Source organism: Lynx rufus, unplaced genomic scaffold (genome assembly GCF_022079265.1).
Source record: "Lynx rufus isolate CCGP_SWC_20201006 ecotype Redwood Valley unplaced genomic scaffold, mLynRuf1.p SCAF_4, whole genome shotgun sequence".
NCBI classification, from domain to species: Eukaryota; Metazoa; Chordata; class Mammalia; order Carnivora; family Felidae; genus Lynx; species Lynx rufus.
Window position 1 is genome coordinate 155,062,358 of NW_025814856.1, and position 13,883 is coordinate 155,076,240.

At 51.8% G+C, this 13,883-nt stretch overlaps 1 protein-coding gene across 3 annotated transcripts in view; it reads right to left on the reverse strand.

Moving 5' to 3' along the window:
- HIPK2 (homeodomain interacting protein kinase 2) overlaps positions 1-13,883 on the reverse strand; it is a 177,921-nt gene that overhangs the window by 51,334 nt on the left and 112,704 nt on the right. For all 3 annotated transcript variants that reach the window (XM_047095656.1, XM_047095654.1, XM_047095655.1), the window contains exons 3-4: positions 847-970; positions 463-582 (exon numbers count right to left, since the gene is read on the reverse strand). In XM_047095656.1, coding sequence (XP_046951612.1) covers positions 463-582; positions 847-970 — 244 coding nt within the window. The remainder of the gene's footprint in view (positions 1-462; positions 583-846; positions 971-13,883) is intronic.

Below are 13,883 nucleotides of genomic sequence, written 5' to 3' on the forward strand. Positions count from 1 at the left end.
GGCCCAGCTCAAATGCTCCTCCTGACCCTCTGGTTCCCTCCTCTTGGTCCCACACTCTACCCCTACCAGCAACGGCGCACTTGTGACAGCGGGATGGAGGGGTGGGGGGCTCCCTGCATGCGTCCCTGGAATAGGAGCTCCTCGAGGACAAGGTGGGGCTCATTTCTCTCTCTAGCACACACCCGACAAGTCATTATGGTTCACTGGGATTTCATCCCAGGAGTTTAGCCACCAGAACTTGGGATCTGAGCTTCGCAGGCAGCTGGCCAAACAAAGCGGTGCTTTCGGACATTCGAATTCATCTACCTCATGGATCAACAACGGTCGCCCCCTCTCCCGGGCTTTTGGCCGAATCAAAGCAGGATCAGTGTGGCAATGGCAAGAGCTCCCCGCCAACTGGATGGTGCCCTTCTTCCCTGAGTGTTGGGCATGGGTGAGGAGTGGTGGGGACGTTCTTCCTACCTTCAGCCTCCACAAAGGATACGGTGAATCTGTGTCACGGTTGAAAAACCTAGTTGTCTTTGTCCCTGCACTTAATAAATATTCAGCTGGCAGACCCTGTGTTTGTGAAATATACCGAATCTGCAAGAAAAGAGGAGAATGAGGTCAGGGCGTTTCCTGTAACTGGACATATGGTATACTAATGGCTCTAGTGCCTTTGAGAAAAATGACAATTTTATAGGAAAGAAAGAAGTAATAGAAGCAAGAGGGGAAAGAAAGAGGAATAAGAGAAAAGCAGTTATGGGAAGCAAGGTTTCAGAGACAAGGAAACACCCCACAATCCCACCCACAGGTCATGTTATAAAGGACGTGCTTACTGTGAACACCTGAGCTATCTGGACCCACCTGATCATACTCAGAAGCTCCTGGATAGAGCGGCCAGCCCAGGAACAGCTCAGCAATGACACAGCCCAGGGACCACATATCAATTGCCTCACAAAATGGTAGACCAAGGATGATTTCAGGGGCCCTGCAAAGGAAGAACGAGAGAAACCATTAGCAACTTGAAAGTGCAGGTAGCAATTTGTGTATGAATTCTACATAAAACCCTATCTTTCAAATCTGGGGTGCCATTACTGCTCCCCTCTAAAGGGCCTGTGGTTCTTGCACTGTGTGGCAGTGATCCCTCCATTCTTGGGCTTGGTCCTCCCTGTCGGCAGGGAGCGTGGTCAGATGACTGGCTGAGATGAAGGGTAGATCTGTGGCTCTAGAAGAGATCTAAGGGAACCACGTCCATTGACTTCATTACCATTATATTCCAGTCGGATGAGCTAATAACCGCTTTAGAGATACCTGGGAGTTACCTTTTGTAACTGAAAACCCAGGAAACCAATCATAGAGAATGCCCAGTTTTTACAAAGGAATTCTGAAATATAAATGTTCTATTTTCAGCAATATAGAAAACAGGTCGCCTCTACCCAGAACAAGGGGATTAAATCCAATATTTGTTAATGTCAATGATCCCCCTTCTTAGGAGTCTGAATCACACTTTTATAATAATATAATTATTATATTATTATAATAATAATTATTATTATTTTTTATCATCAGCTTCTGAAAAAGTTAGTCTCCTAAAATGTCTTCAAATATTAGTTATACAACCCCGTTCATGAATCTATAGTCTGGGTACCAGTCAGAACTCCATTATAAACCCATTCCTGCCTGTGGGATTATGTCCCTTCACATGATAGACAAGGTTACATGCTGGAGCTTCCGGAGGAAACCACCTAAACTCAGAGGGAAATTTTCACACGCAGTTAGTAACGAAAACCAAGGAGACCACACGGCGCCCTTTCTTTTCCAAGAACGTGTCATGATGAAGTAGGGGTACGTTTTGGAGAAAACCACGCTCAAACGTATGAGATATGAACCCAGCTTTGAAAAAACGTGGCTCAAGGCGCTCGGCTGATAATGAAATGCATTAGCCCAGCTTCTGTTTTCTCTGTAAATTTCCCACTTGATTAAGCAATGCCAGAAGACGCCACTCTCCTACCCTTTCAGGAGCCTGGCACGTGAGCAGCGGGAGCTGGGGAGGCGGCTCTGTCTGGGTGATCTTCACCAGCTAGCACGGGAGGAAGGAGCGAGGCTGCGGCCAAAACAGCCCCACTCGTCTTGGGAGTGTCAAGCTGAATCTCCCCCACTTAAGAAAGCATCTCCCTAACGTTACTCTTTTACATTTGCTCTCGTTGCTGATCTTTTTTCTCTAGCTAACAACGTCGAAAAACAAAACCCAACATGTTTTGTCACAACGTCTTGGTTTTTCGGAAGAAGGAGTTCCCTCGCTTTCTTAGGGCTGGAGACTCAGCACTGCTGCCGGGTGCTTCTAGAGTGCCCTGGTCATCAGTCTGGGTGCACGACATCCTTTTGCCAGAGTCCAGGGCTGGGTGGGTCTCTTCCCAGGCTTGGCGGGAGGGAGTTACTCTGGGTGTGTGTGGGGGGGGGGGCGGGGGGGGGGTGCAAGCTGCCACTGGCCCTACTTAACCTTCAGCTCACTGCTGGCATGGAGGCTCAGCCTGGCGTTGCACCCTAGCTCTGTGGTCTCTGTGTCCTCCCATCCCAGGTGCTGACTGTGCGTGGGAACACGGGATGCTGCTGTCGCCCCTGTGGCGCTGCCGCACCGGGGATGCCCGTGCTGGTTCCAGGTACGTCTCTGCTGGACTGTCCTGTGTTGTGGATTATTTAAACGACAACGACATCAACGACAACAACAACAACACATCCCTTGGAAGAGAAGGGGGTATCCGAAAAGAACATGACAGAGAAAACCACACACTCTTACTACGTGTGTGTCAGAACCTGCCCTCCTTTCTGCCCTCTCTGCTCCAGGGTCGGCATGTCCACCTGCCTCCTCCCACATGCAGACTCAGACCTCTTCTCTGGAGAAGATGTCCTGTCCCGGTTCCCGCGAAGCCCCCCTCGGGCAGGCTGCTGACACAGGACAAGCTTCTCCGCACCTCTGTCTCCCTGTTCCTGTGACCGGGACCCTTGCCCCTCGTAGCCTCCAGGTCGGGTCTTAGGAACACAGCCTGGGCTGGTCTCACAGGGACATCTCTGGATTCGACCATGGGGCCAACCTTCCTATCAGGTTAATCACCTGGTTCTCATGCCCCTAAGCAGGCCACTTGGAACCCGTGGAAATCCGTTTCCTGGCTTCTGTTCCCTGAGGATGTGCAAGACAGAACCCGACACGTAAGAGTGACGCTTCAGTGACGTGCTCTGGCAAGAAACACCAGCCGTGGATTTTGTCAACTGACGTTATGTGAATAGGGCCTATGAAGACAGCTCTCGGTCCATTTTCTTTTCTTTTCTTTTTTTTTTTTTAAGTTTATTTATTTCAAGGATGGGGAAGGGGCAGAGAAAGAGGGAGACAGAGGATCCCCAGCAGGCTCTGTGCTGACAGCAGACAGCCTGATGTGGGGCTCCATCTTACCAACCATGAGATCATGACCTGAGCTGAAGTCGGACGCTTAACTGACTGGGCCACCCAGGCATCCCTCTACCTGTTTTCTGTTAGAACGTGAAGTGGTAGCCATGCATGGCACCAGGGTATGTATAGCAGGATAGTTTTCTTGCTGTGACCATAATGAACAAATGCTCAAGTGTCAGGCTAGATGGCCAGGGGACAAAAGAAATAGAAGACGGAGACTTGTCCCCTAGCGGCCCCAGTGCTGGACGCCAACACCAGCACACGTGACAAATGAGGTCGAATATACTACTGGTATACAAGCCAAACCTGCAGACACGAAGACAGAGCTAATTCAAGCATACGGACATGCTCCAGCATCTCCCATTTTAAGAACTAAAACAGCACACAAGAACAAAGTGAAGCAAACACAAAAGCAAGTCCTTTCTCCAGCCCCCCGTGTCCCTGAAGGTGTCGCCCTATTCCGAACCTCACGGGGGTCTCCTGCAATTCCACTGTTTTGTGCCCCCCCCCCCACCTCCCGTCTTGCCACCTGTCTCCTACTGGACTCCACTGAGGGGTCTCCACTCAGGGGCCACGCCCATCCGAACCCCCAGGGTCACGTTGTCATGTCGCATCCATGTCGCATCCACGGGTCAACTTCCCTCTCTGACCCGAGAGCTGCATATTTCTCTCACGGTTGACATTCGTCCCATTTTGAAACACACAGTGTGGTTTTCACGACACCATACGCTCCCACAGCTGTCCTGCCTCTCCGTTTCTTTTGCTGGCTTGTCCTCTAGCTAGCTGCTGTGGGACGGCAAAGCCCTTGGACCCCTGGTCTCCTCTCTTTTCATCTTTGTTCTGGGTTAACCGTTATGGGTTGAGTTGTATCAAATGCCAAAAAAGACATGTTGAAGTCTTAATCCCCGGTACCTCACAACGGGACCTTATTTGGGGACGGGGTTATTGCAGATGTGACTAGCGAAGATTATGTCACTGGAGTAGGGTGAGCCCTTAAGCCAACAGGACAGGTGTCCTTACAGGAAGAGGGAAACAGGGACACAGACGCAGAGGGGAGGCAGCCGCGTGGAGATGAAGGCAGAGACGAGTTATACTGCCACCAGCCGAGGAGTGCCTGGGGCCACCAGCAGGTGGAAGGGGCAAGGAAGGATCTTCCCCGAATGGTGTCAGAAGGAGTATGTTCCTGCCCACACCTTGATTTCAGACTTCCAGCCGCCAGGACAGCGGGAGAGTAAATAGCTGTTGTGGTCAGTCCTGTGTTTTGCGGGGACTGTTTCTGCAGCCTCAGGAAGCTGACAGAGGAATTGTATGGCAGCCCCACGTCCATATTCCATTCATATTTCCAAACGTCCATCTCCGCGCTGGACTCTTCTCTGCTCCGCACTTACACTCTGAAGGCCCAGCACCTCCATGGGAATGACTCACAGTCGCCTCCAACTTAGTATGTTCGCAAGGGACGTCTTCTCCTCGGCCTCCCCTCCCCAACGGCAATGGGTCCCTGTCTCTGCCGGGCTCATCTCGCTGAATGGGATCCTGGCCCCTCCCGCCTGCTCCCCACGCTGGGAACCCGGGATGCTCTCCGAGCCCCTCTGCTCCCTTCATCCTCGCCACCAAGGCCTCAATGCGGCCGCCCCCGAGTATCTCTCGGCCCGGCCCCGACTCTCCACCTCCACCGCCACCCCTCTGGCCCTGGCCACCCCGTCGCACCTGGAGCTCCCCGGCGGGTCTTTCCTTTCGTCCTTCCGTCCTCCATCCGCTGTCCGCACAGCTGCCCGAGCAGACAGACCGCCTCTCCCTTTGCTCTCAGCCCCACAGAGGCTCCCCGCTGAACCCTGAATCCCTCCGTGACCCTCAGGACCTCCCTGCCCTGCTCTCCACTGTCATTTCCATTTCCGTTTCTAGGCTCCTCCTGGACCTAGAGCCTTCGTGCAGTGTTGTGCTACTGCCTCGAAGGCTCCCTGCACCGGCGCTCAGATGGCCGCCTCCCTCTCATCCTTCAAACCTCAGCTTAATTGTCACCGCCGCAGACAGGCGTCCCTCGACACCAGTTAGTCTCCATCTACAGTGCCGTAAATGTCACTTTACAGCACTTCCCCAATAACCCGCTACTGTCCGTCTCCCCCTGCTACGTCCACAGGGCAGCACAGTGCGTGCCATTTAGTAGCCACTCAATCAATAAGGATTTGCTGATTGAATAAACCTTTATTAAATATAAGAAAGCACTAAAATATGAGATTCAGGCAGAAAGTTCTAAGGCAGCATAAACAAAGGGGAGCAGAAGGGGTCAATCTTGGTGGAGGAATGGAAGCTTGGCACCAGGAGCAAGGTGTCACCCGTGGGAGAGAAGGCCTCTGCGGGTGGGAGCGGAGGCCCAGAGGACACCTGCCTGCCGTGGCTCCCGAATTCCAGCAAGAAGGAGAGTGGCAGGGGTTTGCAGGTGGCTCTAGGGTCCCGGAGGGGCTGGAAAGGGCTCGAGGTTTAGGCCTCTACCCTAACCCCCTACTGGTCTCTTGCCCTTGGTTTCAACCTGTTCCAACCCACCCCGAAACTCTTCCTCATTCCTTTTCTCTGCACACGTGATACCCTGATCACATCTCTGCAGAGGCCGGGCCCCTCTCCTTCCTCCTCAGACACAGGCTGCCCACCTTCTCCGTGCTGCCCACACTGGGGGATAAATGCGTCAGCACCAATAACCAGTGCGGTCCAGTAACTATGAACCGAGCACCTGCTGTTCCCAACACATGTTCCCATACCTGCCCCCTCTTAAGCCTTCTGGAAGGCAGGGTCTGTGCCTCACTTGCTCCATAAATACCTGCTCAACACCCAGGCCTAAGTAAGGAAGGTGCTTTTTCACCCGGCTCTCAGTAATCCTTGGGGGACCGAAGACCATTCTGCTGTGATCTCACAGATGCCTTGTTCCCTTTTCTGCTGGTCCATAAGGCTCTGAGACCCTGAAGTCGAGACGCAAGCCTAAAATCTGTTTCTTTTTGTTCAGCGCACCTGAGGCTCGTTCACTCCCGAGGGAGGTGAAAGCCATTCTTACCAAAGGTTAGTGTGACTGAGAAGTTGGCTCAAGGTCCATCCTTTCACTTACTTGACTATCCAAACTGCCATTTCCTAAGTGTCTCTGTGTCAGCCACTGTGCTGAGAATCAAAAAATAAATAAACCAGACCCCACGGCCCCTCCGGGAGTTCACTGTTTAGCTGGAGGCAAGACGTGCCAACAGCTGATGTACAATGGGCCAAAGTGTGTGCCCAGTACATGATGGGAAACTAACCGGGGGGAGAAGGGGCAAAGCAGGGAGGGCTTCCGGAGAGACGTGTGAGCTGAGTCTTGGTAAGTGGACAGGCCGGGGTGGCCTCTGGGCACAGGGCAGGGTGAGTGTGTGCCCCATCCCGCCCTGTCCCCACGTCACAGCTCTGTCTGCAGCACCTAGTACAGTACCTGGGCATGGTAGGCGCTGTCTCCACATTTGTACAGGAATCTTTCTGTGTCAACCCCACACCCTCAGTGGGCACCGGTTCCCCTGAAGCTGGCACCGTCCCCTTGGCAACATGCCCTATGACAAGAGGCAGACTACCTGGCCTTTCTGTTTCAAGGTTTATGCAGTTTAAAAAACAAAATCACATTCTGGGCTCCCCCATGGGGGCCGTTTCTGCTCTCGGTTCGGTTCCACCGCAAGTAGGGCTGCTGGCTTGGGAAACGGGCCTTTCTCACTGGGCTCAGAATCACCCAGGCTCCGTTAATGACTCACCCTTCCTTTGCCACCCCACGGAATTCTCTTAGAGAGTCTCCTCATTGCTATTTTGGGACATCAAACATACTTTCAACATACATGAAGTGTCAGACAAAATTTGCACCTAAGAAAGAGAGAGACTGTTCCTTTCCAACATTCCCACAGTAAGACACAGAAGATTCCATTTTTCTATAGAAAGAGAATAAACAACTGTCGTTTTTAGCACGTCAATTATTGAAGCTTTGATATTTCGCTCACTAGTTTTCTGGGCGGCAGGCAGAGCTGGTAGGGTATTCCCAGGTCACGTCCAGACCACATGACCCTGTGAGGGAGTGACCCCAACACAGGTGTGGAGACCATAGAGTGGAGTGGGGACAGCACACACTCGGGGGCCCCGTGCTCGCGGGCGGAACTCGGTGCTGGCGCATTCTAGCCGTGCCTCGACTTCCTCATACCGCTCTGAGGATGAAATTAAACGGCGCCAGGGGAAGCGCCCAGCATAGGGCCTGGCATAGAGCAGGCAGTCAACACGTATTCACTCATCTGTAATACGCTCAAGTCCACGTCGTAGCAATTACACAAAGAGCATCCTTTTTCCTCCTTTTTTAAAGCCCACTTTCCTCCTTATAAGTGGAAACATTACTAGGAAAACGGGTTAAGCATTTTTGTTCCATTTATTGCTGTAAAAGGTACAACAATTAATAAAACCAGCAGCAAAACGCCCACCAACTAACTTCAGAAAGAGCACTGCCCAGCCTACAGGCCCCACGTCTCCCCTCGCACACAGAAACGCCGTCCTAAGCCTGCGTCCCCTTTCGTGCTACCTGGCTTTAGCTCTCTGGCCTCACCTGGCCTCCCGGCCAGATGTACGACCAGAGTCCATATCTTGGTCGTCTTCACGGTGCACTAGTAAAACAAGCGCAGGGTTCACGGCCACTCCCAACTCGGGCAATAAATCTGCAACACTAATCAGAGAGCACACGGACAACCGTGCCTTTCTGGAAAAATGTTACTCAATTTCTCTTGAGTTTTTATTTCACCGTCTATAAAATGTGATTATTAATCTCTCTCTCTTTCTCTCTCTCTCTTTTTTCTTTCTCTTGTCTCTACAGCAGCATATGAAGACAAATGATGGTCGGTAGAATTATAAAGCATTTTGAACTCCTTGGAAGCAAGACACTCTATTAGGCCATGGTATTTTATAATCACTGATATTATAAGGTGTACTTGAATTGAACTGCAGAGAAAAAGCCCGTTCCCACAAATATATGTAGATTGAAAATAACCTCAGTATGGCTGGGGCAGAAGCAATCAAAATGTAAAATTGTATTTCAGATGGGTTGTTCAATCTTACGTTTCCGCTGCAAAAATAAGGGGACTTGGAAATGCTGACATGAGCTGTGAGCCACTATGTGTGCTGGTGACCCGGGGTGGGAGGCAAGGGGTCACATCAAAGCAACACAGGACCGGAGAAAGAGGAGAAATCCGAGGACTAGAAGAAGGCTATTTTAGAGAAATTGAACCGCAGAGCTGAAGGATCTGCATGGAAGACAGCGTGCAGGGTGAGTGCAGGGGAGCACGGCAGGGCGGCCAGGTGGGGAGAGAATACATCCTCTGGCCACTGGCGGGCTGCGAGGAAAATGGTGAGCAGCGTTCCTAAGAGATGCATTCATACCACGTCTGGGGGACCCAGGAAGGTCCAGTGGAGATCGAAATAGTGATCGGGGGGCCTGGCGTAGCCACGGCCAACCTGGGATTTTTGAGAAAGACACAGCTTCCTTAGTGAACAGGAGACGTGAGAGAAAGAGCTTTGTCTTTGACCAGGGGGCTGGGTAGATGCGAAGGCCAAAGGGACCCAGGGGTGGAGCTTCAGGGACGAGCGACGGGGTGAGGCCGACCAGGAGCTCCCTTGTTGCGTTAGCTTGTACTGAGCCGAGGTGATGTGGACCCTGTCTGCAGGTGATGGCCTGACCAAACGCTGTGGACCTTAAGGTTTCTAGACACGCTCCACCGAGGAGGAGTCTTGCCCCGTAAGTAGCTGAGGACGGCACTGTGGTGGGGGGCCGCCGCAGGGGGCCAGGCTCTGACTCTGGAAGGAGAGCTAGCCAAGACGCCCCACTCATGCCTGTGGGTGGCTCCAGCTCAACGATATACATGCGCCCAAATCCCTGCACAGATGTCCTAGAAGTGTTATCTCCGGCGACACTGTTGACGTCCATGACACCGTGTGCCTGTGTGCTGGTGAGCATCATTTCAAGACCCTCCCCAGCGATTCTGTTGGCTCAATGTCTCCAGCTATCACCAAGAGAAACTCTCAGGATGCGAGAACAACTCAGTGCATCCGTATGGAAGGCTGATTGTAATAACCACGGCTGGGTCTAGATGCCGTCATCATTCTCGTGTCACATTTGGACAGTCTCCCAAAGGAAGCTGGCTTCTTTGATTCGACTGACCATTTCCAGGGTAGTGTTAGAATCAGAGTGACAGTTTTATTTGTATTGGCCACGAGCATCTTGGCTCTGAGTAAGACTTTCCTGGATGTGCACTCAATACATATACAGTCAACCTTTGAACAACACGGGGCTGGAGCGCCAAACCCCGCTCCCCCATGCAGTCCCAAGTCCACATGGCACTTGACTCCCCCAACCTTAACTACTAACAGCCTATCGTTGACTGAAGCCTTATGGATAACATCAATAGTCGATTAACACATACTCGTATATGTGTTATATACCATATTCTTACAATACAGTAAGCTAGAGAAAAGAAAACGTTACTAAGAAAGCTGTAAGGAAGAGAAGATATATTTACAGTACTGTATTGTATTTACAAAACCAAAAACAAAAGCCTGTGTATAAGGGGACCAGGCACGACCAACCCATGCTGTTCAAGGGTCAACTGTGTGTTCCCCACCCCCACTCTGCCTCCATGCTGATCCTGGGGTCCTGCCACTGTGTTTCAACTCTGCAAAGCGCAGCACTGAAATCTAACTTCCTTGCTTGCACACCAGAAGAAAAGATCTGGAACCTAATCTCCAAAGGCTTCTAATGACGTTCGTATAAACCGGGAACCGCTTCTCAGACGTCTGGAGTATATTCTGATGTCAGCCTCTAAATTCCTTCCAAACCTCAATGAGAAATGTTCCTGGGAAGAAATCAGCTTGGACCCCACAATGGGTCATTTCAAAGACACTCACCCTGCCCTGTAATTCCTAGTCCTGTGGACATGCACTGTGCCAACTCTGCCTGTATCTCCCGGTCTGGTCCCTGGTGCCTTTGCCACGAAGCCAAGGGATGCTGGACAAGGCCTGGTTTTGCATCCCACACCCTGCTGGACCGTAATATTATGTTTTATGTTCTCACTTTTTGCCAAGGTACGTGCTCAATAAATGTCTGTGGGAGCACCGTCAACCAGGGCAATGGAATCACAGGTTTCTGCACGTATCTACACATACCGATTCTTTTCACTCATACACTGCTTCAGGTTCTTAATTTTGAAGTCTTTTTTATCTTGATAAAATTACTTTTTATTGTATAAGATAAGACACATACAAAGAAGTGCACAAAGCAAAAACATATAGCTCAGTGACTTCTCAGAAAGCAATGACCAGTGTCCCCCTACCAGCCAGGTGAAGAAACAGAACGCGGCCCGTGTGGCCACGCCCCTGCACATTCCCTCCCGAGCGCCGTCCCCTCTGCCCAGGCCACAGTGCCCGTGCTCCCTGTGTATCGGGGGGCGGCGTGGACCCCAGGCCTCGGGGTGCAGGCTCCTGAACAGGCGGGCTAGAGGGAGATCCAAGCTCCGACCGAGAGGGCTCGGCGCAAAGACCGGGAGCTGGGAAGACGACAGAGCTGGCTGACAGAGAAAGGAGACAAAAACCTCAGACATTCTTTTCAGTTCCTTTGGTTGATTGTTTTTCTTCTGCTTTGTTGTTAGTCTGTTGACTGAAACTGAGCGTTGCACTGTGCATTTAGAGCTTCCCTGGGGAGCCTGCCCACACTCCAGTCCCACCACCACCTGCTGTCACCTTTCAGTTTCCGGAGGCTGCACCTCTTTTCTCTGCACGGGGAGGGAATTTGGAATTTCAATTCCTGTGGATCAGTTGCAAATGCAGCGCCTTCACTTGATTCAGGGAGGTGATACGTTACCCACCAATGGAGTGAAAACGAGATGTCAGGCCAGGCGGGAAAAGGCTGGCCTCTTTCACACTAAACAATCAATTCAAAGCTTCCTCTCTACCCCAGATAAAAGCACACCAAGAAGGTAAGATTACTTATGCGACTTAAATGTCAGTAAACATATGGTTAATATTTAGCTTCAACCGATTCACAGTGAGTACTCTAAGATGTTTGTTGGATGAATGAATGATCTCACACAGGGCTGGAGAATCATGATGCTTTCCTGCTAGGGGTCCCGGGCCTGCACTGGAGAAGCCCCGGGGTTCACAACTCTTAGCAAGCGAACTGTAACGAAGACAAGGCTCATCCTTGGGGTATTTCCTTTCCTTATAAAGCACTATCTGATTATGCGGCTTGTGGGGCTAGATCATGAGGCATTCTTTATAGCTGGTGGCCTAGGATAAGGAACAGGGACTGAAGGTGGAAACCTGCTCCTTCTTTGAAAGGGAGGTGCATTCAGTGTCACTGACTGGAGATATACCAGCCGAGAGAGCAGAAGCTGGAAACCTGAGATACGAAACAGAATCCACTCAGTGAAGATGCCAGACACATGCCGGAGGGTCAGTTTCCACTGCAGCAACAGGGACGTGCCCACAGCCTCAGAAGAGGCCTCCCTCCCTGCGTTGCGCTTTTAGGAGAGAAATTACGGAGAAAGATGTGCCTGCTAACACACCAGCTAAGCCAGTTTTCAAATAAAGCCAGGAGCCTTTGCCGGCCAGTGTGGTTGGTTCTGGCCCAGGCCGTACAGGACGCGTCCTGTCTCTAAGCACCCAGGTGTGAGTGGGACCAGAGGAGCCAGGTGGCAGAGGCCGGCCTTGCTCCCAGGGCAAGGGCATACCATTCTGGCCTTGCCAGGAGACCAAGCCCACGGCAGAGGATGAGGGTGCAGCCTTCCCCCGAGTCTATGGCAGGGAACATCATATGGTGGACTTAGCCACAGCCTGTTAGGACCTGCCGTGGTCGGGACAAGGAGGGACCTCCCAAGGCAGCTGGCTGGTTGCTCCAGAAGGAATTTTGCCAAACAAAATGGGCGTACACGTTAGGGGTCCAGCCAAGGGCAGCTTGTTTAGGGAGAGCCTTCCAACATTCAGCTTTTCCTAAAGTAGCTGAAACAAAACCAAACCAACAAAGCCCAAGTTTGCTTTCTTGTGTTTTGCTTGGGTCCCGAGGAAGAACTAAGCTGGCTCTTTCCAGCTCACACTAGGGGGTGCTGACGTGCAGCAGACACACATCTCAACGGTGTCTGAACCTTCAACCCCAGGGGACGGAGGCACGGAACCCACCGGACGGCCGCTGGACCTCACTGTCAGAAACGCAGGGCCGACTGTGGCGTGGAGCACACAGTGGAAGGGGCGGAAGTGTCCCTCTACGTGAAGAGGGACCGCTGCCCTATCTTCCCATAAACAATGGGGCCTCTTTGTAGTCCCAGAACTGGGACTCTCCTGCACGCCTGTGAAATGGAGCACCCTCCAGCAAAAGAGATTAAGACGCTCATCTTGCTGTCTTGGGCACCAAACACTAGCCTAGCCAAATGAGCGAACCAGCACGTTCGCTCGTCGTGGAGATGCCACTCGTCGGTGGAGCTCAGGAGGCAGAGCGACGAGAAAGGAAGGAGGGAGGCAGGGACTGAGGCCGAAGCCTCCAGACTTGTCAGAGCGGTCGGGGTGGGGCCCCTGGACACCCCCGGTGCTCCCAGTTTACCTCTTTGGAAAGCACCTCTCCTGGCTACTGCCTGAAGGCTTCTGGGCTCTCGACTGGAATCCTGCCTCCTCCAGAAGTCTACGCTGCCCGAGGTGGCCTCCTGTTCCGTGTTCCCACAGCTCACCGGCTGCCTGTTCAGCTCTTGCACTGACAGTCATCATTTTTTAAAATCAGCTTCTCGGGGGGCGCCTGGGTGGCTCAGTCGGTTAAGTGTCCGACTTCGGCTCAGGTCATGATCTCACGGTCCGTGAGTTCGAGCCCCGCGTCAGGCTCTGTGCTGACAGCTCGGAGCCTGGAGCCTGCTTTGGATTCTGTGTCTCCCTCTCTCTCTGCCCCTCCTCTGCTTGTGCTCTCTCTCTCTCCCTCAAAAATAAAGAAACATTAAACAAATGTTTCTTAAAAATCAGCTTCTCAATGAGACTGGATGCATCTCGAAGTGGCAGACTGCGTTATTCATCTCTGTTCACCTCACAGCACCCTGCAGAGTCCTGGGCCCTCCACAGACACCGGCTGTCACGCTTCATTCACACTCATGACCTGGAAGAAGTTATGGTCTCATCCTTCTTCCCCTACCGCTGAGCACTGTGCAAGAATAAAGTAAGTGCTCAATATGCCATGTTTGCTGAACTGGACCTATTATCTGAGAACGAAGTAAACACAGGGCCTTCTTACTTTTTGCTCGTTTGTTCATGCATGTATGTATTTTAAGGTAAGGGAAGGGATAGGGAGCAAGCAGCTCTTCGGAGTTCTTCTCTGATAATGGGGATTTCCGTGGGGAAATCTGAACAGAAACCGACAAAGCTCTATTTATTTTTAATGGGAGAGGCTTGGCAGAGGAAG